This window comes from Eupeodes corollae, chromosome 2, assembly GCF_945859685.1.
Source record: "Eupeodes corollae chromosome 2, idEupCoro1.1, whole genome shotgun sequence".
Classification (NCBI taxonomy): Eukaryota; Metazoa; Arthropoda; class Insecta; order Diptera; family Syrphidae; genus Eupeodes; species Eupeodes corollae.
The window spans coordinates 99,586,407-99,608,384 of record NC_079148.1 but is presented as its reverse complement, the minus strand read 5'-3'; the positions used below and the strand labels follow the sequence as shown (position 1 = coordinate 99,608,384).

The following is a 21,978-nucleotide window of genomic DNA, read 5'->3' as shown; positions in this document are numbered from 1 at the left end:
TTTAGCGCTAATCATGATTCAGTGTTTGCTTTGTTGCTACTTTGGGTTAAAGCTAAAAAAAGAGTTCTACACTTAAAATTCTTTAGGTGACATCTATGTATATAAAATCTATAGTATTATCATAGAGCTGTTTTTGTTTTTACGTTCACCGTAGTCCCAAGACAACGCGCTGGTGTATGTTTTATTAACATTTTAACAAAAGGAGTAAGTGCAATCAAGAAATAAGTTCTTCTAGTTTCTAGAGGTTTTATATCAATTAACGCGCGCCGATCTTTATATGTTGGTAAGGGAAACGTCCATTCAAGTTTACAAAGCGAATATTTTGTGAACCTTTTTTGAATTCTTTTAATTCTATTAGAAGCATTTTTGAAGTAAAGAGTCCAAACTACACAGCAGTATTCCAAAATTGGACGAACAAAGATGACAAAGAGTGATTTAACAGTATAAAAACACCTACACTCATTAGAATTTCTAAACAAAAATTCTAGCATAGAATTGCTTCTAGATAAAATATAGTCAACATGCATTCTGAAATTAAGCCTGGAATCAAAAAAACTCCTAAATCCTTGTGATTGAAAACTCTTTTAAGTACGTTCTTAGATATTATGGATTAGTTAAAAACTCCCGCACTATAACATCTTTAAAATGTCATTATACAAAATGTTTTGATATTTAATTCAAGGTCATTAAACATACCTCATTTTGATATACAAGTCTTTTTCAAATTGTATACAATCAGAGAGCGAATTTACTGATCGATATATCTTAAAATCATCAACAAAAGACAGACAACTTGATTTTAAAACAGCATTAGGTAAATCGTTAACAAAAAGTAAAAACAAGAGGGGGCCCAGGTTACTACCTTTGGGTACTCCTCAGTAATTAAAAATTTATTCCGATTTAATTCGACCTAACTCTAACTGATTGCACTCTGTTTTCTAGATGGCTTTTAATCCACTTTAACATATAAGAGTGAAAACCCAAATATCTAATCTTCAACAAAAGAATTGTATGGTTAACTCTATCGAATGACTTTGAGAAGTCAGTGTATATAACATCTACTTGGCTTCGTTTCTCAATTACATTGATACAATAGTTCAAATTTGTTGCTGTGGATTTTTCATTGACAAAACTATGTTGGTAGGGTGAGATATGTGCTTTTACAGCGTTATACATTTTGGTTTTAACCAAGGATTCAAAAACTTTGGGTTTTTGATTGATCGCTTAGAGCCAGATTTAAAAATTGATGTGATGAAAGAAAGTTACCAAGAATCGAGGAAAACACCGTTTGAAAGAGACTGATTGAAAACTAATTGGAGTGGTTTCGATAAGTTGTACTTACAATTTTTAATGAAGATTTCAGGAATATTATCGGGTGGGAGACTAAGACTATTATTCAATTTACCAAGCGCCGACAGAATTTCTTCTACTGATAAAGATATGATACCGAAATCAGTTATAGCAGGGATTTCATAGTTTATTTCTGAACTTAGTTTAATATGAAATTCGATTGAAAAAATGAAAAAAAAATTACATATATTATTCAGGTCACAACTACCAATGCCTTTATAAGTCATATAACTAGGAATACCAAGGGATTTCCTCTTAGAATTTAAATACTGCCCAAAGCATTTTGAATTTGTTTTAATGTTTTTTTTTTAAAGACCAAATATACTGTTTATACAAGAACTTTTCAAAAAATCATATTCCCGACGTAAGTGACAAAATTCACTTCGGAAACCTGGGGTGAAATCGGCTAAGATGATAGTTGACTATCAATTTTTTGATAGTCAAATTGATTATCATTTTCATTCCGTCTGTGTAAAATGATTCAACTGAATTCAAATTGATTGTACAATTTAAAATTCAATTTGTCAAAATGCGTTGGTGCCTTGATGAAATTTTAAATTGATTCTTATAAATTAGCTAAATAAAAGTTTCAAATTGGCTGATTTTGAATGAAATTCTTACTTTTCTTGCTTTTTTCGGATGTAGTAAGCTTTGTCGGTCATAGAAACAAAGTGAACTAAGAAAATGTTCCAGTCGTTTGTGTAAGCGTCTGGTAGCTCTATTCGGAATACAAATATTTGTCTGAAAACGATTATCACATTATTTTTGTGACAGCTTTTAAGGTATCAATTTGATTATCACCTTACGTAAGTCAAATTCGATCATTTTGATTGTCATTTATCAAGAATCACCTTAGCCGATTCCACCCCTGAATTGACCTTACTCATAACTTGCATTTTTAGCCTTGTTAAACCTTTTGTGCACCAAACAGGCTTATTATTTTTCTTCATTCATTTGATAGAAATGAAGGAAGAAAAAGCTTTGTTAATTATGTTTAGTCTAATAATTTCTTTCAATGTCCTGGAAACACAAGATCGAACTCCAATCTACATTATTCAGATTTAGACTAATCCATAATAAAGGTCTCAGACTAGGTATGTATTACTTTGTAAAAATGGTGATGTACAAGCCCATTTGCGAGTAATAATAAAAATGACTCAAATTATAAAATAAATAAATTTAAATTGCTCTTTATGCCAGTGGAAACAAATTTGCAATAATCCAAAAATTTAGAGAAAAAGTACGGTCCAATCACACCTCTTCAGCAACTTAAAAACGATGAAGCTTTTCAACAATCATTCTTAGATTGGATGTTTCGACCTATGTGCGTTAGGCATGTTCATAAAGTCAAATGAAATGCGGAAAATATGTTCATAAACGTCATAAATGGTATATATGTATATAATATGCTACAAATTATCGTGAAATTCATTTTCCTCTCATATTCAATTTTGCCTTTCCTTGGAACAAAATATGGTATTTTTGTAAATAAAATCTGTAGTACTATCATTGCGAGACTATACGGGACGGCAGGCGTCTTGTGGAAACGGCGTATTAACTCGTACATTTGTTTTTAAATCACCGTTTGTAAACAAAACCTCCTGTGGCTACGCTGCTCCTGCTAATATTTTTTTAAGGCTACATGATAATAATACAGATTTTACACAAAAAGATGGTTGGTTACCATATAAGCGACATCTAGTATTGACAACATCTAGCCCGAACTCTTGAGTTCGGATTTCGACAACCAGTTTTCCCAAGCACGTCAAGAAGAAATCCTAAAGTAGTCTAGAAAATTATTACGTTAATCTTGCTTGGTGCCTGGTGAACGAATCAGTTGTACTTGAAAAATTATATGTCGCAATAATAATTTATTTTGTAAATTTAAAGTAATAAATAAACTTATTAAATCTTTGTATACCTTGGTATATGAACATTGTGGTTTGTGGAACGTAATAAAAACCATTGTGATTTACTTTTTATTTTCACAATATTTCGAGCCTCGAAAAAATTGTCAGTTGTAATTTGACATTTCCATTTGTGTATACAAAATATTTTTGTTTTGATTTTACTAAGATTCCGGCAAACTCTTTGATTATAAAAATTAAATTTATTTCCACTCGACTTTAAACTTAAAGAATAAAAAAGAGACATGACCCTTTGACAAACAAAGTTAACCAATTAATGAACTATTCAAATTTAAATCTTATCGTTTATTTCATACATACAACAATCTTTAAAGTTGCAAAAGTTAAACACTAGTATTACTTAGCATGGAATTTAAAGAACTTGCTAGATCTGTATTTAAACAAAATGCAGTACTTGCATTCAATTTAACATCTTCCGGTGGTTATAACGTCGGTCTACTTGGTTCAACCTCCGAAGCTATTCTACTCGAGATGAAGCACTCCACTTTGGCCACACACACCTTTCCTTACGCAGTCGAAACTATTAAACTTCCAGCAGCTCGACCAGCTGCAGAAGTTGTCAATAAGTTTGACATGGCAGAAATATATACGCAAACAAATAATACCAAACGACATTATTTTGCCTTGGATCCTATCTTCGTGACCGAGTTGTCCGAGGATCCGGTGAAGTTTCAGGCTGTAGCACTAGAATGGTGCCCTCAACACTTGAATAACAATTCTAGTTTGTTGGCTGTCGTGTCTAGCAATGGTGCCTGTGAGCTTCGAAGCCGAGATACAATAAGTCGCGAATGGAAAATGAAAGTTTGCAATCTAAACCAATTGTATTTGGATATGTTTCCTGTGCCTGTACCTGTCACTGACCCTGCCTCTGGCCCTGTTCCTGAACCTGTACCAACAACTCTAAAGAATCAAACTTTCGAAGACCTTAAGGAAGCTGTAGAAAACACCTCTACTACAGCATTCTCTTGGAATATGGATCCCAACTTCAAACGATCGATATTCGTGACTGCAAATGGAACTGGATGGCTTTTGCTTTTCTCGTTGGAGACCAATGGAGTTGTTAGCTGTTTGAAAAAGTACAAGACGGCTTTGGGTCGTATATCATTAGTTCATTTTTTTGGGAACTTTATATTGACGTGTTCTTCAAATGGCATTATAAAGATATTTGCATTGAAGGGCAATGAAATTGAGGACGTTGATACGTTATGGCCAAATGCCGATCGAATTCCCTGCAAGAAGCTAAGCATGAGTTTTTGCAAAGAATCCAGTAGATGGATATGCGTGACGTCAAAGTCGGCGCATGCTATTGTTTTTATTTTGTCGAAGGAGGGCAAGTTACTGTTTAAAAATACAAGCTATTTGGGAAATATTAAAATAACAGGTAAGTTTAAGATTTCTCTTGGAAAACATGGAATTCTATTTTTAGTTTTTATTTTAAGGTTTTGAACTTGTTTCACCAAAGGAATATATTTTTGTAACAATTACGGGAAGAATTAAATTCATTAAGTTTCATATCAACAAATCCAACTGTGAAATCAACTCAGAGACTGTGAAATACGATTTTGATAATACAAACTATCAAGTTTTAGGCTTAGTTTCGTCACCAAACAAAGTTGCCTGGACATTTCTTTTATTTCACAACAAGCCTTACACCCATCCATCATTATACACGGCCAACGATGCTATTATAACTGTATGCAGTTTAAGTTGCAGAGATGCATATAAAACAATCACAGATGAAACAATTGTTGGTGAAAGTATAGAAAATGCAATCGATTGTGCAGAGATAATTAGATTGGAGATTCTAAAAGATAATATTCTGCCGAAATACGATAGTCTCTCCATTCAGGAAGTGAAATTAACAAAACATTATTTCAAAAAACTTCAACTGAAGCTGTTAACAATGAATGCTGGGCTAACTTATCAACGGTAAGAAAGTTGTTTTATAATTATTTTGTTGATCATGAACATTTGTTTTGTAAAAAGAACACAAGTTAAACTCTAAGTTATTTCAGTGAACTTTACAAACTCTAAGTTATTTCAGTGAACTTTACAAATTAGAGTCAAGTAACTAAACTACCTAAAGTCCATACAATTTAGACAAAAATCAAACACAGATAAAAAAGTGAAGTAAAAGTAAAGAACGGATTTCGGTTAAAGTTTATATTGTTTGAGAAATGTAGGTATTTGATTTTAAAATTAGTCTTCGACTTACTTCTTACATATGTAATCCATTTTAAAATTAGAATAAAATCAAAATGCTTTAATTTTTTCAAATTTATTTTGGCTTTAAAATGTAATTACATGTTATATTAAGTAAAGTTAACTAACTGTTCTAACTATTTAACTGTAAGTACTAAAAGAGACAACAAATCCCCACCACTAGTTTCTTAGGAATACTCCATTTTGTATGAGTGGATTACAATAGTAATCCGCGCGACGACTGCAGTGTTAAATGCGAATATTTCTGTGGTAGTTTTTTTCATAAAAATTGTGTCGATATAAGTCACGACGATTTTGATATAATTGCTGAAAAAAGATTATTCTGGAAATGTAATTCTTGTCAAAGTATTAATCTTTAACAGTTTATTAACAATTTCAATGTTCTTTCCGAGAGTGTAAATGATCTCAATCTCTAAAAAGAGTTCTCTTCCTTTAAAATGTCTCAATTAAATTCCCCACCTCGCAAACTAGCGACAAAAATTATGCCTGACTCTTATTCAAGTCTAATTCCCAATAACAGTAATTTAAAGCGCGTAAATAGCGATATGCCTAGTATCAATAACAAATTAACTGAAAATTCCAAAGGGTCATTTCAATCAATGACCCTTCATTAAATAATAATATTCCCGGGTCTTCAAATAAAAATGATTCTAAAAAAGCCGAGTTTGTTGTTGTTGAGAGTAAAAAAATAAACCCCTTTAAAAGAAAAGAGAAGTGAAAATTATTCGAACCTTAATAAAATTTAAGTGCTATAACAAAAATAAAATGGCTTCATCTATCTCGTTTTGCTAACACACTACTTCTGAAGACATTGGGCGCATTCACAAAGCTAGTGATTACGTAGTCAAAATTCAACTAGGTAGTCATTCCGTAATTTTCAAAACGTCAAAACGATTATCATTAACGATATCGTCAATAATTTTCTTCACGTAACTTTATCACTATCGTCTCGTTCTATCGTTTTCAGTATAAGTTCGTCGAGTATATTCAAAATGTCAAAATGAACTCAACGAAAGATAAGCTTGTTCAATAACTTGAAAATGTTATTAAACTTTTTTTTTGTGAAATTTTGGAAATATGTATTGTTAATAAACATGCCAACTATTTTGTGATGTTTATTGTTGTTATTGTCACTTTTTGTATTTTAAATTTTGGGGCGACTTTCCATTACCGCAGCACGAATTTCCTTCTTATTTTTTTTTTACAGTTAGGTGGGGGTCTCAATAGAACATGTTTTAAATATTAGGGCGAGGAAACAACTTTAAGTCATAAAAAAAAATATTTTCTTTTTCGGACTTAACCCTACTTTTTTTGTATTGCATTTTTTTAGCCTAAAACAAGTTTTTTTTAATTGATAACACGGCGTACTAACAGCTAGGTATGTAAGGGGGGCATGCTGCCCCCCTGCAACCCCCCTGCTTGGGGTCACTATAGGATTTGGGGTGGGTGCGAGTTTGGGTATATTCAAAGTACTTTTCCATTTGAGCACTAAAATAAAAGAAATTACCAAGAAAAAAAAAACAAGTATGGCAACACTGAACAAAAAACAGGGAAGAAATGTCAAAATCAACCATTTTTGAGTGTTTTGTATGGAAAAAAGTGAACTTTAAAAATTAATTAAAAATAGAAATAAATGTTTCCTCGCTCTAAAATTGCTATAGTTATTATTTATTTGCACATATCTATCGAATAAAAAAAACCGCGAGTCGAAATTCGTGCTGCGGTAATGGAAAGTTGAGCCTAAATTTTTGCCGCCGAAGAATAAACTATAATATCAAAAATTTTGTTCAATGTCTGATATTTTTGTAAATCAGCTGCAGTAATAATCCCAATTTTGTCCAAGGGAAAGAAGTGAAGACTCCATTTTATCCACAGAGAACATAGCTTGGCTTCAAAAATATTTGTTGTTTCCAAAACTTCTTTGGATTAGTGCTTTGTGCAAGAGCGATACTAACCTGTCGAATATACCAATGTTCCTTCGCCCCAAAGTTTAAATATATAAAAAAAATGCTTAGATATGGGTTAGAATAGATAGAAGGTCCTATACATTTATTAATTTGTTTTGTTACCGAACTCATTGTATTTTTTGAGTTTTTATTTTCATTTTGTAACAAAACTTAACTACACCGAAACTTTTTTGCTTCAATTTGCTTAGTTGTCAATGGAAATTAATAGCAGGCGATACCTACTTAGCTATCGTGCAAACGCTATCGTTTTGACGATATCACTTTGACGATTATCGTCTTACGTGAAGTGAGACTATCGTCGAAACGCTATCGTCTAGCGATTATCGTTTTACGAAATGACCCCCTAGCTTTGTGAATACAAAACTGCACTACAAAGCTAGTCAATTCCGAACTGTCATATTGGTCGCATTCACAAAAGCTAGTGGCTACGTAGTCAAAATTCAACTAGCTTTGTGAATGCAAAACTACACTACAAAGCTAGTCAATCTGGAACTGTCATATTGTTGACAAATGCAAATATATAAAATAAACTTTTTTTATTTGATAACTTTAACTTATCTTTTGTGTTTTTAAATTCAATAAAATTAAATTTAAGACACAATTTGAATGATTTTTGTTTGTATTTAAATACTGAACGATTTATTTTATTTTGAATTCGTGTGTCTTTACCGAGCAGCTGATTCTGAAACGTCAAAATCATTCTTCACTAACTTTGTAGCCGAATTTTTTCACTACGTCGGAGGGGAAATTTCAACTACTTTTGTAGTTAGATTCAACCAATCAGAATCCCTTGACTACGTAGCCACTAGCTTTGTGAATGCGACCATTAATAACAAATACAAATACATAAAATAAGAAATATTTGTGTTTTCAGAACTTTAAATAGTTTTTTTTTTTTAAAGTCAATAAAACCAAATAGAAGATATAATACTCGTATAATTGATTTATATTTGTATTTAAATACCGAAAGATTCATTTCAATTTGAATTCTTGTGTCCTTACCAAGCAGCTGATTGTGAAACGTCAGAATCAGTGTGCACTAACTTTGTTTGTAGCCGAAGTTTGTACACTACCTCGGAGGGGAAATTTAAACTACTTTTGTAGATAGATTGAACCAATCAGAATACTTTGACTTCGTAGCAATAGCTTTGTGAATACGACCATTGTTAAATTCATATCTAAAAAAAAAACAAGTATATCTACAGATTCATTTAAATGTTTTATGTTATAGCCTTTTCACACCAAACCCAAAACCGGGTTTTCGGCAAAAAGTTTTCGAAATCCCGAAAATCGTTCACACCGAACATTTACACATTTTCATTTGACATTTAAATTTATTTAACACCGGCTGTCAAATTTTGTATTGATGAAAAAATTTGTGAGTAAAAAGTTTCGATTGTCTAAAATTATTTGCTAAAATAAAATTAATTCTAACCAATTCAAATTGATTTTAACGTAACACTAGCTCTTATCGAAAAAGAGTTTCAACTGAAGTTCTGGGGACGAGTGGAATGGACTCACGACATAAACCAACAAGAACTGCAAGCTCGCTTGGCTGCAGCTATCCTCTTTGTTTACTTCAACCGGTCCGAACAATTCACTAAGGAGAAGCAAATTGTCTAGAAAATATAAGTTAATCAAACACCAATTTAATTTATTAAAAAAATATTTTTTTTGGAGAGCAGATTGCTCTGACCTTTATTTATCGGATTGTATAAATTTACAATTTATTGTTGCTTACTATTTAAATGAATAAATGCAACTTTGCAATATTCGTTAACACTTGCATTCCCACAGTACCTGGTTGTTTTTCTGTTGAATTGACCCAGATGAATTGTCAGCAGTTCCGTTTGTGTTAACTTATATCATAGAATCAACAACAAACAAAACTGTTAAAAATGCAAATTCTTTTTATTTAAAACATTTTCTTCTTCTTTCACAACAAATTCAATCCAAAATACTGAACTTATGACTACTGCTTCTGCTTGCCAAATGTCCCTTCAGAATCGCCATATATTTTGGCCAATCGAGCAACTTATAGGCGGGGTTGAGAAGAGCCGGAGCAGAAAAGGTCAATAACTAGTTCCAGATTCGTTCCAAAATCACACTCACTTGATGTTAGCATCGCTGTCAAGCGATAGCCCACTGTTGTGGTTTTATTTACTGGAACAACGATTCCCACATTGTGCAATGTCTTGGCTCAAGTTTTCCTAGCCCGCTGCGACTTAGCCTCCACTAGAAATTTTCTTTCATACGTATTCTCCTCCACACATGAACTTATCGCCTTTCTCCAGATAGTAAGCGAAAGCTTATTAAATATTTGTGGCGACGAGTTCGAACACGCATCTCTTGGTAACGTCCTTACGAACTATGAGTAAGTCTTCCTCGTCCTTGGGGTCGTCACGCCAGTAGCCATAGTGAATTCCGGTTCCTCGCTTAACAAAGAGCGTTTGAAACTCTGGAAGATCATAAAAGTACCGACCGTGCTGCAAATAGTCACCGGGGTTTTTATTCTCTACGTTGGCAAATTTTCCCGCAATTTTTACTTGCAATTTTTTTTGCATTCGTGCAAAATTTCGAACTCGAGATTATAATCAAACATGATATTACGATGGTAAAGAAATCGAAAAAAGTGGGTCCCGCTATTCCGTCCGTCTGTCTGTCTGTCCACTCCTTCAGCCTAAACCATTGGGTAGATTGAGTTCAAACTTGGAAGTTAAATTTTAAAGGGACCCGACACTGGTCCCAAATGAAACACGAACAATTCTTTCCAATTCTTTATTAGGTGCGTCCGCACTACTTGGAGTTATAAACTTGAATGCTTTTAGTTAAATTTTAATTATAATTTGTTGGCTTTTGATTCTAATATAATAATGCTGACATGCATTTCCCATGCATATCCTCGCCTCATGTTACCCGGTGGGAACGATCGCCGATTTCCGTCGATCGTGTGCAGCGTCTGCACTTTTTAGTGTCTGGTCAATGCCCGACCGTGATAACTACCACGACCAAATTTATTTCAAAATGAAATATTTGTTTTGACAGCAGCCATTATCTGTTTTGCTTGCATTAATTTGAGCTCTGAATGTTTCTAAAGGTTTGTTTGTTTAGTTCAACTTTGAATTGCTACTAGTTTTCGAGTGGTTTTATATTAAACTTGTGGTTTACCAAAAATGTATGGCAAAACTTGAGTTTTCGATGTAGATTTTCGGCGAAAACCAATAATTTCTCGTCTCGTAAAAAAGAATGCATGTTTCTGAACTTAAATTTGTTACATTTGAATTGAGTGTGTCACATGAACATTCATCAGCAGTCATGGACTTTTCGCTCTTAAATTTTCTTTTAAATTATCTAAAGCATATTGTGGGCCCTTTTGTATAATTTTGCTACATTATGAGGAAACATTGAACATAACATTTTTGCCAAAAGTACTTCAACTTTATTATTTTAGATACGCTGCAATGCAAAACTTTTCAAAATATTCCGTTAAAACTAGTGTGGTACTTTTCAAAGTCTATTTAAGTTCACAAATGCTTAAATCTAACATTTTTAAAATTATGTACAAATTATGGAAATTGCTGAAACTTCTATAACTTGTCAAGATTGAGTAAGAAGAGCATTGAGCGAAATCTAGGTTAGGTTAGGTTAAAGTGGCTGTCCATGATGGAATGGGACACACTTAGGCCAGTTTAATGGCCCATTGTGATACCACATGAATCTTGAGGCTTCCTCCTTAACTCAATGGAACCAGTTTGAGTCCCTTACGAAACGTGAGAGACTGATATGATTTAGATTGTTAAAGAAGAATTCTCCTAGGTAATTCTTGCGTTTTTTGGCTAAAGCAGGGCATGTACAGAGAAAGCGAAGAACTGTTTCCACCTTTTCCTCGTCCATACAGATTCTACAAAAGTCATTTGAAAATACGCCTAGCCGCGTGGCGTGCTTTTTCATTAGACAGTGTCCGGTTATGGCACTAATATTATATGCCATCTGCTTAGAGATAGCAAGCAACGTGATCGCTTTAAATCTAGTGTTGCTCAGATGTCATTTGTGACCTGACACGTGGTGATGTTGTTCCACCTGGTGTTTGCCTTCTTCATATCGTCTTGCATTAGCAATAGTTTACAATTGTTGAATTGCAGTTTGGGGATGGTGTAGTCTGTGTGCTTTGGAATTGATTCTAAATACCTAAGAATTACGGAGTGGCCAATGTTGTTGTTAGTCCACTGCGACGAAGCTTTGAGGCGAATAACAGTGATTCCAGATAATTTTATAATTTTTGGAATTGAATAAATTTAAGTCTATTTATATTTCTATATGTATATTGCCAAAAGTATAAAGAAAAATTAACACCACCTCTTTATTTAAAAGAATTCTTTATTATGTTCTTTAGTTAAGTTTTGAAAGTCATTTGTATCCTCTTTTTACTTTTAGAATGTGGAATGTGGAACGTAATTTTCACAACTCCAAGTAATGTTTGTTTTACTTATTTTCATGTGAGATCTGAGATGAATTCCTTGTACATTCGTACAGCAGAGCTTGCAGCTATTTGTTTGCTAAATATATCAAGAGGTGTTAAGTACAGTAGGGATTCCAGTGCCGCAGATGGGATCGTGCGAAGTGATCAGCTTATACATAGGCAAGCTCAACGTTGGACTTTATTAAATTTGTCGCGGATTATACCTTTCTATAAAGCAGTCCATACCATACTTCCACACCGTACATTAAAATCGGTCTGATTACCGATGTGTATAGCCTATGCGCGATTCTGGGTTGTGAGCCCCAATTCTAACCAATAGCGTTTTTACAAGAAAAGAGAGCTAAACCAGCGTTTTTGAATCTTTGCTGTACATTGCGTTTCCAATTTATTTTTTTTTATCTAAAATAAGACCCAGGTATTTAGCCTCGTCTGAAAATTTTAAGTGGTATCCTTTAATATCGGGATGGTTGACAAATGGAATTTTGTATCTCCTCAAAATAAGACTAAATCGATTTTATGTTGGCTTACACCCAGTCCACACCGATCAGCCTAAGGTATTAGTCTGTCTAAGGCTTTTTTTAAGCATCCTTTTAAGGTGTTAAGAGAGGAAAATCTAAGAAGAAACGCCTTCATTCACTCTAAGGTCTGTATTTCTTCTTATGTTTTTCTTTAAAAAAAAATTTATGGTGAGCTAAATAAAATGAAAAAATTTACAAAGGCTTCACAAAATGAATAACCATGCTATTTCCTTCCGTTTGGTCTTTTGGTAATCAAATTAAACTAAATTTACCTAAAATACAAAAAAAAAATAATGTGTGGCAAAGACGACTTAACATTTTGGTGAAAAGGTCATTCATTTAATATAAATTATTTAAATTTTGACTAAGTAATCAGATCATAAGGTTGAAAAAACTAGGTCTTTGTGTTCTTTTAAATAGTGGTTAAATTTTTCCTTTAGCTGTTGAATTGTTGCTGGCTTGTCGACTTACAGCTTTTCTTTCAAAAAATTCCAAAAAAAAGAAGTCCAACTGTGAGATAGCAGGGCCATTGCTTCGTTAGCTCTGTAGCAAGTGGCACAGTCGTCTTGAAACCACATATCGCGAACATCCATATCTTCCAATTCAAGCCAAAAAAAAGTTCGTTATCATCTTACGATAGCAAACACCATTCACATTAACCACATGGAAAAAATACGTCAAGATGATGTTGCCAGCCTATAAACGCACCAAAGAGTCACTCTTTGTGAGTGCATTCGTTTTTCGACTATCACTCTTGGATTACGTTCCCCCAAATAGGGCAGTTCTGTTTATTGACAAATCCAATGAGCTGAAAATGTAGCTCACCACTAAAGATAATTTGCGATAATTGATCATCCACTGTTGCAATTTTTTGCCACCATTCTGATTATTGACGACGCTTGAAATGGCTTTAATCTCTTGATTCAATTGCACCCTGTAGGCTAAAGTTGGAAGTTTTCAGGAAAAATGTATTCTTCATTTTTTACAAACTTGAATGCGAAAAACAGTCTTGGTTAGAAAAAAAGGACCAGAAGTAAGCCATCCGAATTAAATTGTGTCGGCAAGACAATGTATACACTTTTAAAAAGGTCTATCGATTGGATGACAATATTATATCTTAGCTGTTGAGTAATTCATGGGCATCCGCATTTTTTTAAAATTGAACAAAACGTAAAATAAGCTAAACTTTTGAACACACATTTATAGGAATTGTATCATTTTTAATGTTCATTATTTCCCTCTTTTCAGCATTAAATTCAATCATGTCAAAAAGCTAATCACAAACGAAATAAACTCCATAACCAAGATTATCGAATGTGTCTACATAAATCTACGACTTCAACGGCTGCGTAATTTTAAATCTTACACTCCATTTCAAATACTCTCGGGAAAGTGTATGAAATATAAATTGAAATTACTTCAATCTGAACTTATACCCAATGAGGATATATTTAGAAACGTCCATGAAAATTTAAATACACTAAGTGACTGTCTACTCATGGATTTGGGAAATATGTTTGATGATGCAACAGAAAATTGTAGTTATTGTGATAAGCCAATTGATTTTTCAACTCTAATGTGTCCAGACTTACATTCGGTTCCTCGATGTTCAATATCATTTTTGCAGGTAAGTGTAGATTAAATTAACATCGAACTTTATAACTAATTTATTATATATTTAGGTGCCATTGTTTACGAGAGTCTTTTGTTCCTGCTGTAATAGACTGTTCGTAGATAATATTGAGAACTTAAAAAGTATTTTTGGTAATACAGACGATGTTAAGTGTACATTTTGTGGATTTTCAATAAGTGTAGATATGGCGGAAACTTTTGATAAAGAAATTTAAAATTTAAAATCGTTGAAAAATTTGTTTTATTTTGATTTAAATCTTTTTTAAACTTGTAATAGTTGAAGATATTGTATAAAGATTAAATTTGTGTTAAACTTGCAACAGTAGAAAATAAGGAAACCATTTAAAGAACCTTAAAGATCTACAACTTTCCATAGAAAACATGGGTTTTGGAATGTTGGTGTTGTTCAATTCAGAATTAAGAAATGTTTCGAAAGCAGGCTTCTTGGTGTCTAGAATATTAGAATATCTGCAGGGAAGCTGGAAACATTAAGGCTTATATAGTATTCACATAACATTACTTTAAATGTACACCATTGTTAATACTCATCTTTCTATTGATTGTAGTCTTGCTTATGTACGCTCATTTTTTTCGTTGTTTTTTTTATATTGTACGCGCACTCAACGGGATATGAATACCCTTTTAATGATTATATTATATTCTCTTCCATCGGGTATTGATGTTTTATTAAATTATTCCTTGTTTTCGAATAATCTTATGCAAATAAATAATGTTACTAATTCGCTTGGAATCTTTTTAAATTTAGTATTTATTTCTGAAGATTTACAAACTTCTGTCATGTAGAATTGCCCTTTGCTTTCGAATTCTGTTCACCATAAATCTATTGATATTTGTCTTTAAACTACAATTATGATAATTTTAGCAAATTTAATATTACTAAAATGGTTTATAAATTTATTTTTCATTATTTATCTTTGATGAATAATTGTTTTAGTAGTATTAATTGGTCAAATGAGTTTCTGAATAAAAATATACATGAAAAGTCCCAATGTTTTAAAATCTTTTCTAACAATGTGTTAAATGTTCGTATACCTATGTATAGCAGAAAAGTTAGCTCTCATCCGGTTTGGTATAATAAACGAATATTAAATTTGAAAAATACTAAAAATGCAGCGTTTAAAAAATATAAAGAAAAACCTTTCGATGATTCTTATGCAGTTTTTTCTCGTCTCAAGAAAGAGTTTGTTTTTCTTTCAAAATTTTTTTATTGTAATTATATTCATTCTGTTAAAAGTAATCTAAAGCAATCTTCAACATCTTTTTGGAAATTTATAAATAATAAACGAAGTACTTCTAGATTTTCAACAACTATGTTTTTTGGTAATAATAAAACTAGTGATCCGAAAATGTTTGTAGATTTTTTAGACAGTTTTTTAAAAGTATTTATAACTCTTCTACATCTTCAACAATAAATTATCAATATTTTAATGCCTTGCCATCTATTTTTGATTGTTCTAGCATATCATTTGACTTAACTGATATTGAAGATGCTTTGCATAAACTTAAATCTGAAAAAACTGTAGATATACATATTAAGATTTTTCCCTATTGTTTTTCGTCATTGTGCAAGTTCTCTTTCTGTTCCGCTATTACATATATTCAATGAATCTATTTCCAATGGTATTTTCCTGAATGAGTGGAAAGTATCTATAATTGATCCGATTTTTAAATCTGGATCAAAAACTTAGTAACGAACTAAAGACCAATAACTAAGCTACCTGTTGTTCCAAAGCTTTTAGATAGCCTTTTTCAAAGTAAATTTAAATCTATCATAAAGCAAAATGTAAGTAAATATCAACATGGTTTTTGGAAAATTAGGTCTAGCAGAATTCACAAATTTGGTCATTAATACTCTGGACAATCAAAAACAAGTTCATGTGATTTAACATACTTTGTAAAAGCCTTTAGTAGGGTTAATTTAAACATACTCTCAAAAAAACTTCGAGCATATGGCTTCCATTTACCGCTACTTCAATGGCTTTCTTCATATTTACTTGGTCGAAAACAATATGTAAAGATCGGGGACTTTTTCTCAAAAGAGATCAAAGTAACTTCTGGTGTTAAAGAAGGTAGTCATATGGGTCCTTTATTATTCTTACTTTTTATTAATGATCTTCCAAATGTTCTTAAAAATACTCATCGCTTTATGTATGCGGATGACATAAAGTTATTTTCTCGAATTTCTAATTTAAATGATTGTTTTCTGCTTCAAAATGATCTACATTCAATTTTTGATTGGCGCAAGTCAAATGATCTGTTGATAAATGTTGACAAGTGTGCTTGTATGGCCTACAATAGAACTTTGTTAAACATTATTCCAAACTATTCATTAAATAATTTTCCGTTACAGGTTGTTGAAAAGTTCAAAGACTTGGGCGTTATATTTGATTTTAAATTTAACTTACATATTAATTATATTGTATCCAAAACAAATTCTTTATTTGGATTCATCAAAAAAAAACTCATTGGAATTTAAGGACCCTTACACTATTAAATCTCTATATTGCAGTATTGTGCGTCCTGTTCTTGAATATAACTGTGTTGTTTGGAGCTCTACAACTGATTTTAAGAAAAAGAGAATTGAAAATGTTCAAAAAAAATTTCTCAGATTTGCTCTTCGAAATATTTTTGAGAAGGTTTCCATCATTCTTATAATTCTTAATGACTTTTACTTGGAATACAAACTATTGAGTCGAGAAGAAAAATGTATAGTGTCATGTTTATTCGTGATATTTTGACTTCAACTATTGATTGTGAGAGTTTGCTTAACTGCTTGCATCTGTATGCTCCTTCAACTTCCTTAAGAGCCAGACCGCTATTGTCAATTGATTCCCATCATACGCTATATGGACAACGTGAACAGATTTCCGCATGTTGTAATTTATTTAATATGTTTTATTCTAGTTTAGATATATCAGTGTCCAGAAACTTATTCGATTATTCACTTTAATTAATTAAATATGTAAATATGTAATATTATGTATTCATATTAATATTATGTATTATACATGTACTTAATTTGAAATCTGTTGAATTGTTTTGAGGGGAGCAATGCAACAGCCTATTTCATTAGAGCATTGCTTATGGAAATAGCGATAATATAATGAGAGACATGGAACTTTCCGACGACACGGTGCTCGAGAGATTCAAAAGTTTCAGTAAGACAACGGTTCTGTCCAAGAGACTCGAGTGGGTTATAGGAGCACTTGCCCAAATATGGGAATTGTACTCAAGTACCAATCATGAATAGTGGCATTGGGGGCGGGTTACGCTTTTGCGACACTACACAGCATTGAGTTTTCGAAGCATTAAATTCTACATGGTTTTTGATCCCCCATTGTACACTGCTATCAAGATCAGAATTTAATGAGCTTATCAAACGCTGCCGTTGGTAGTCCACATGCAAAGAACAAGGATGAGAATTTAAAAACGAATATGAAAAGCTGACGGTACTGTGATCAGCGAAACAATTTAGTGGGTTAGAAAACAAAAGATCATTAATAATAATAAGGAAAAGCGTCGGAGACAAAACGGAGCCCTGGGGCTCACCAGCGTTTATTTTGTGGAATTTAGATTTGAAACCGTCCAATACTACTTGAATTGAATGGTCCGTAAGGTAATTTCTAACCCAACGAAGAAGGGATTCATCAATACCAATTGCAGGCATTTTCAATAAGAGAGCTTGGTGCCAAACTCCATCACATGAATTTAAAATATCAAGTGCAATAACCTTGCCGTAGTACCCGTGGTATGATGGTTAGTGCGTTGGACTGTCATGCAAGGGGTCTTGGGTTCAATCCCTGCCTGTGCCACCTTAATTTAAAGAAAAATTAATTTTCGCGGGTACTGCCTCTTGCGAGGAATTGACAAATCCTTCAAGAGTAAATCTTGTCATGAAAAAGTGCTTTCAAAAATTAGCCGTTCGGATTCGGCCTAAAATTGTAGGTCCCTTCCATTCCTGACAACAGTACTCGCACACAGGAATGGTTGAGAGTTGTAAGTCACTAGGCCCTGGTTCACAACGGACTGTTGCGCCACCCCATTTGATTTGATTTTGAATAATCTTGCTTTCTCCAAAGCGATGTTAAAACTTGTTCCACTGTTCGGTTGGATAAAACATGAGATCACCAGTGGACCTATTGCAACGAAAGTCATACTGCCGGCCATTAAGACGCTTCCGTTCTTCAAGATATGTCGTAGGCTAAAAATTGATCAGCGTTTCATTGACGTTGGAAAGAAGGGATGTAAGTGCAATTGGACGATAGTTAGATGGTAATAGGATTCGCTTTTTTAAGGAACAGGCTGGACAAATGCAGTTTTTCATCCAGTCACAAAGAGACCTGTAGAAAAGGCAGATGGAAAAGCTAATGTAGTGGTTTTACTAGCTTTGAAGAACACCTCTTCAGAACAATAGCGGGGATACTATAAGTACTCTAGTAACTGATGGAGTGCGAAAGAAGATTCGTCCCATAGAATCGTTCACCTTTCAAGTACAGGTGGAGTCATGTCACTCGCTGGCAGCAAAGTGTGCTGCAAGCAAATTGGCTTTATCAATCGAGCATAAGTAGGGAGTGTCATTAGAAACGAGAGTAGGAACAGCCTTAGACGTTGTGTTACGCACATTTTTTACAAATGACCAGAAACTTTTACTACCATCGGGAAATTGTAGTATTTTTGCCGTAATTTCTGGTAAGGCAAAAATTTAATACGTCGTATATATCCGTTACAGGTTTTTCTAGCTTTTTTGAATTTATTCCAGTTTTCCTAAGTTGGGTTGACTTGTAATTCCAGAAACTTACATTTTGGACTTAAAAGTGCCCTATTATCTTTCACAAATAAACCACATACATATTTCCTATGGCAAAGAATAGAATCAATTAAATATCTCTCTTATTTATTGTGAAAGATATCTTCAACATAACAACATACCATTTTAAAATAAACATTTTTGTTAGGGACTTTGTTTATCTTAGTCCGCTGCCTGGAAAGTCATTACCTTGGTTATTCAATACATTGTAATTTTCTCAGTAGGTAATATTAAATCAATAATTGTTTCCAAACCAAACATCAACACTGTTCCAAACAAATTTCAGCTTTTCTGTTTATTTTAATAAAATATTTCTGAAATTATGTCACTTGTGTACATAACATTTCATAATGAAAATATTGAAGATATTGAAAAACCAATATCTGACGAAGAAAATTACAAATTTCCAAAATACGTTTCTGTTTATCGCAAATTTGTAAAAAGTGCACCAATAAACCAAACCGAAAGGCAAGGGAAGAAAATCATTACCGCTTCTAGAAAATTTTCTCGCAAAACACTAGGCTATGCTGAAACTCCCCTCGAGGATCCATCTAAGTTTCTTAAGAAAGATGGTGGCATAAAATGGCAACGATTAAACGATCATGTTTGCCCTCCCAGCAGAGGTTTGCCTCCAATTCCGAAAAGAGATGCTTACAAACACGAGAATCAAGAAGAGAAGAAAGGAGTAAATTTTATCGAAAAGAATATTGAAAGAATTAAAACGGCGACCACGTCAGCATTACAACGTTCAATGCCCATCAAATATGTTGATACAGTAGCAGGTGAACGACATAATCTCGATGGAACCGGTCTCGTTCCAAAGCATGTGCTTTCAAAGAAATTTGGCAAAACACCGGCTTATTTGAATAATATAAGAAAGGCACTTGGTGAGAATCTGTGCTCTAAGTCCAGGGAAACAAATGAAAGTTCTCAAGGTGTTCGAATTCTAACCAACACAGAACGCAATGCAATATTAATAGTTAGCCTTTATTCTTTGTTTATGTTTATGCAATTAACAAAGTTTTTATTTTTTGTTTGCAGGGATTACGTGAAAATTATTCAGAACTTGAGAAAACCTATCAACTCTTGCCCATTTGTACCGACACTCATTCAAAGAAACAACGGAAAGGAAAGCTTGAACAGGAATTAAAGCGTATAGAACAGGATATACTTTTGATGGAGTCAAATCCAGTAATTATGATTTGTGACGATTAAGTTTTCAAAATTCGTAAGCATACTTTTTCCACAATATTTATAGTAAAATGTGTCTTAAAATAATGCACATAATTATATTTGCTTGAAATACAAATAAATACAATGGTATCGATTTTAATGTTTTTATTGACTCATTAAGGAACTTTTTATTGGGCACGTTCAGACGCCATAGGGGACATTAAATTGAGGTAAGTTTTCAGCATCTAATTAGCCAGCTATCGAAAAATTGCCTTACTCCAATTAATTACTTACTTAAGGTGACGCTACAGTCCAGGGCGGACCTGGGATTCAACCAACAAGCGTCTCCAGCCAGCTCGGCCCCTAGCTAGCTGTCTCCAATTTCGCACGCCAAGTTGGTTGAGGTCTTCTCCCACCTGGGTGCGCAACCTGAGTCGTGGTCTTCCTCTACTGCGCCGTGAAGCGTTGATGTCCATTCGATTTACATGACCTAGCCATCTAAGCCTTTGGACTCTTATTCTGCTAACTACATAGCAGACCGTAGTCTGCTGTGTCGCTGACCCGTACAGTTCGTCGTTATATCTTCTCCTCCATTCTCCATCTATGCGTACGGGACCAAAAATAACCCAAAGAATTTTGCTCTCGAAGCATACTAAGACGCTCTCATCTTTCTTTGACAGGGTCCAGGCCTCAGCGCCATAAATGGGAACCAGGATGATGAGTGTCTTATAGATCGTGATTTTAGATGCTCGACAGAGGACTTTACTTCTCAATTGCCTTCTAAGTCCAAAGAAGCAGCGATTTGCAAGAGTTATTCTTCGTTTGATTTCAGCGCTGGTGTCGTCTGTATTAATAGCGGTGCTTAGGTAGACAAAGTCCTTAACTACCTCAAAGTTATAGCTGTCCATGGTGACGTTTTGTCCAAGACGTCGTCGTTCAGTGTCCTTTTTTGATGACAGCATATACTTGGTCTTGCCCTCATTGACCACTAAACCCATCTTCTTCGCTTCCGTCGAAATGCTCAAAAACGCTCCACTGACATCACGCTTTGATCTTTCAATTATGTCAATATCATCTGCGTATCCGAGTAATTGGATGGACCTTTGGAAGATTGTGCCTCTAGTGTTGACGGTTGAGTTTTTCACAATTCTTTCCAGAACGATGTTGAAGAAGTCGCATGACAGTGCATCACTTTGTCTAAAACCTTTTTTGACATCAAATGCATCGGTGAAATCTTTTAGATAGAGCAGCGTGCATTCTCCATCGTCATTCTGCACAAACGGATAAGTTTGACAGGGATGCCAAAACTAGACATTGCTCGGTAGAGCTCTTCCCTATACATAGATGCTGTCATACGCGGCTTTAAAATCGATAAAGAGATGGTGGGTATCGATTTGAAGCTCATGGGTTTTTTCCAAGATCTGCCGTAGCACATCTTGCCACACTGATAAGGACCAATCAGGTTGTTGACGAATGGCTTCAGACGTTCACATAATACGACAGAGAGGATCTTATACGCAATGTTAAGGAGACTGATGCCTCTGTAGTTGGCGCAGTTTAGAGGGTCTCCTTTCTTATGTATCGGGCACACTATGCTGAGATTCCACTCATCGGGCATGCTTTCTTCCGACCATATTTTGCAGATGATTTGGTACATGCTCCGTACCAAGTCATCGCCTGCTGCTTTGAATAGTTCGGCAGCGATGCCGTCAGCTCCAGCAGCTTTGTTTGACTTAAGTTTAGATATAGCTATCTTTACTTCGTCAAGGTCGGGTAGGCGGCATTGTTGATCTGCGTCGCCGAGGTTGAGTGGTTCTATCTCCCTTACAGCGGAATTCGGTTCGTCATCGCCGTTATATAATTTGGAGAAGTGGTCTTT

The 21,978-nt window shown here is 33.9% G+C and overlaps 2 protein-coding genes across 2 annotated transcripts; both read left to right on the top strand.

Moving 5' to 3' along the window:
- Positions 1-3,410: 3,410 nt before the first annotated feature.
- On the top strand, positions 3,411-15,104 carry LOC129948336 (uncharacterized). The gene is made up of 4 exons (XM_056059295.1): positions 3,411-4,659; positions 4,718-5,207; positions 13,715-14,093; positions 14,149-15,104. Exons 1-4 carry the CDS (start codon positions 3,624-3,626, stop codon positions 14,311-14,313), a joined length of 2,070 nt encoding a protein of 689 aa, XP_055915270.1. The 5' UTR covers positions 3,411-3,623; the 3' UTR covers positions 14,314-15,104.
- A 4,078-nt stretch (positions 15,105-19,182) lies between these two features.
- LOC129948346 (enkurin) lies at positions 19,183-20,261 on the top strand. Its single transcript, XM_056059309.1, has 2 exons — positions 19,183-19,905; positions 19,968-20,261. The coding sequence occupies exons 1-2, from the start codon at positions 19,249-19,251 to the stop codon at positions 20,139-20,141; spliced, it is 831 nt and encodes a 276-aa protein (XP_055915284.1). The 5' UTR covers positions 19,183-19,248; the 3' UTR covers positions 20,142-20,261.
- Positions 20,262-21,978: the final 1,717 nt, after the last annotated feature.

What these genes read in the sequence shown, in the direction of transcription:
- LOC129948346 (XM_056059309.1), top strand. Translation starts at nt 19,249, where the DNA reads ATGTCACTTGTGTACATAACATTTCATAATGAAAATATTGAAGATATT. An exon ending in AACGCAATGCAATATTAATA is followed by an intron (nt 19,906 to 19,967) that starts GTTAGCCTTTAT and finishes TTTTGTTTGCAG; the next exon opens with GGATTACGTGAAAATTATTC.
- LOC129948336 (XM_056059295.1), top strand. Translation starts at nt 3,624, where the DNA reads ATGGAATTTAAAGAACTTGCTAGATCTGTATTTAAACAAAATGCAGTA. An exon ending in GCTGGGCTAACTTATCAACG is followed by an intron (nt 5,208 to 13,714) that starts GTAAGAAAGTTG and finishes CCCTCTTTTCAG; the next exon opens with CATTAAATTCAATCATGTCA. An exon ending in GTTCAATATCATTTTTGCAG is followed by an intron (nt 14,094 to 14,148) that starts GTAAGTGTAGAT and finishes TTATATATTTAG; the next exon opens with GTGCCATTGTTTACGAGAGT.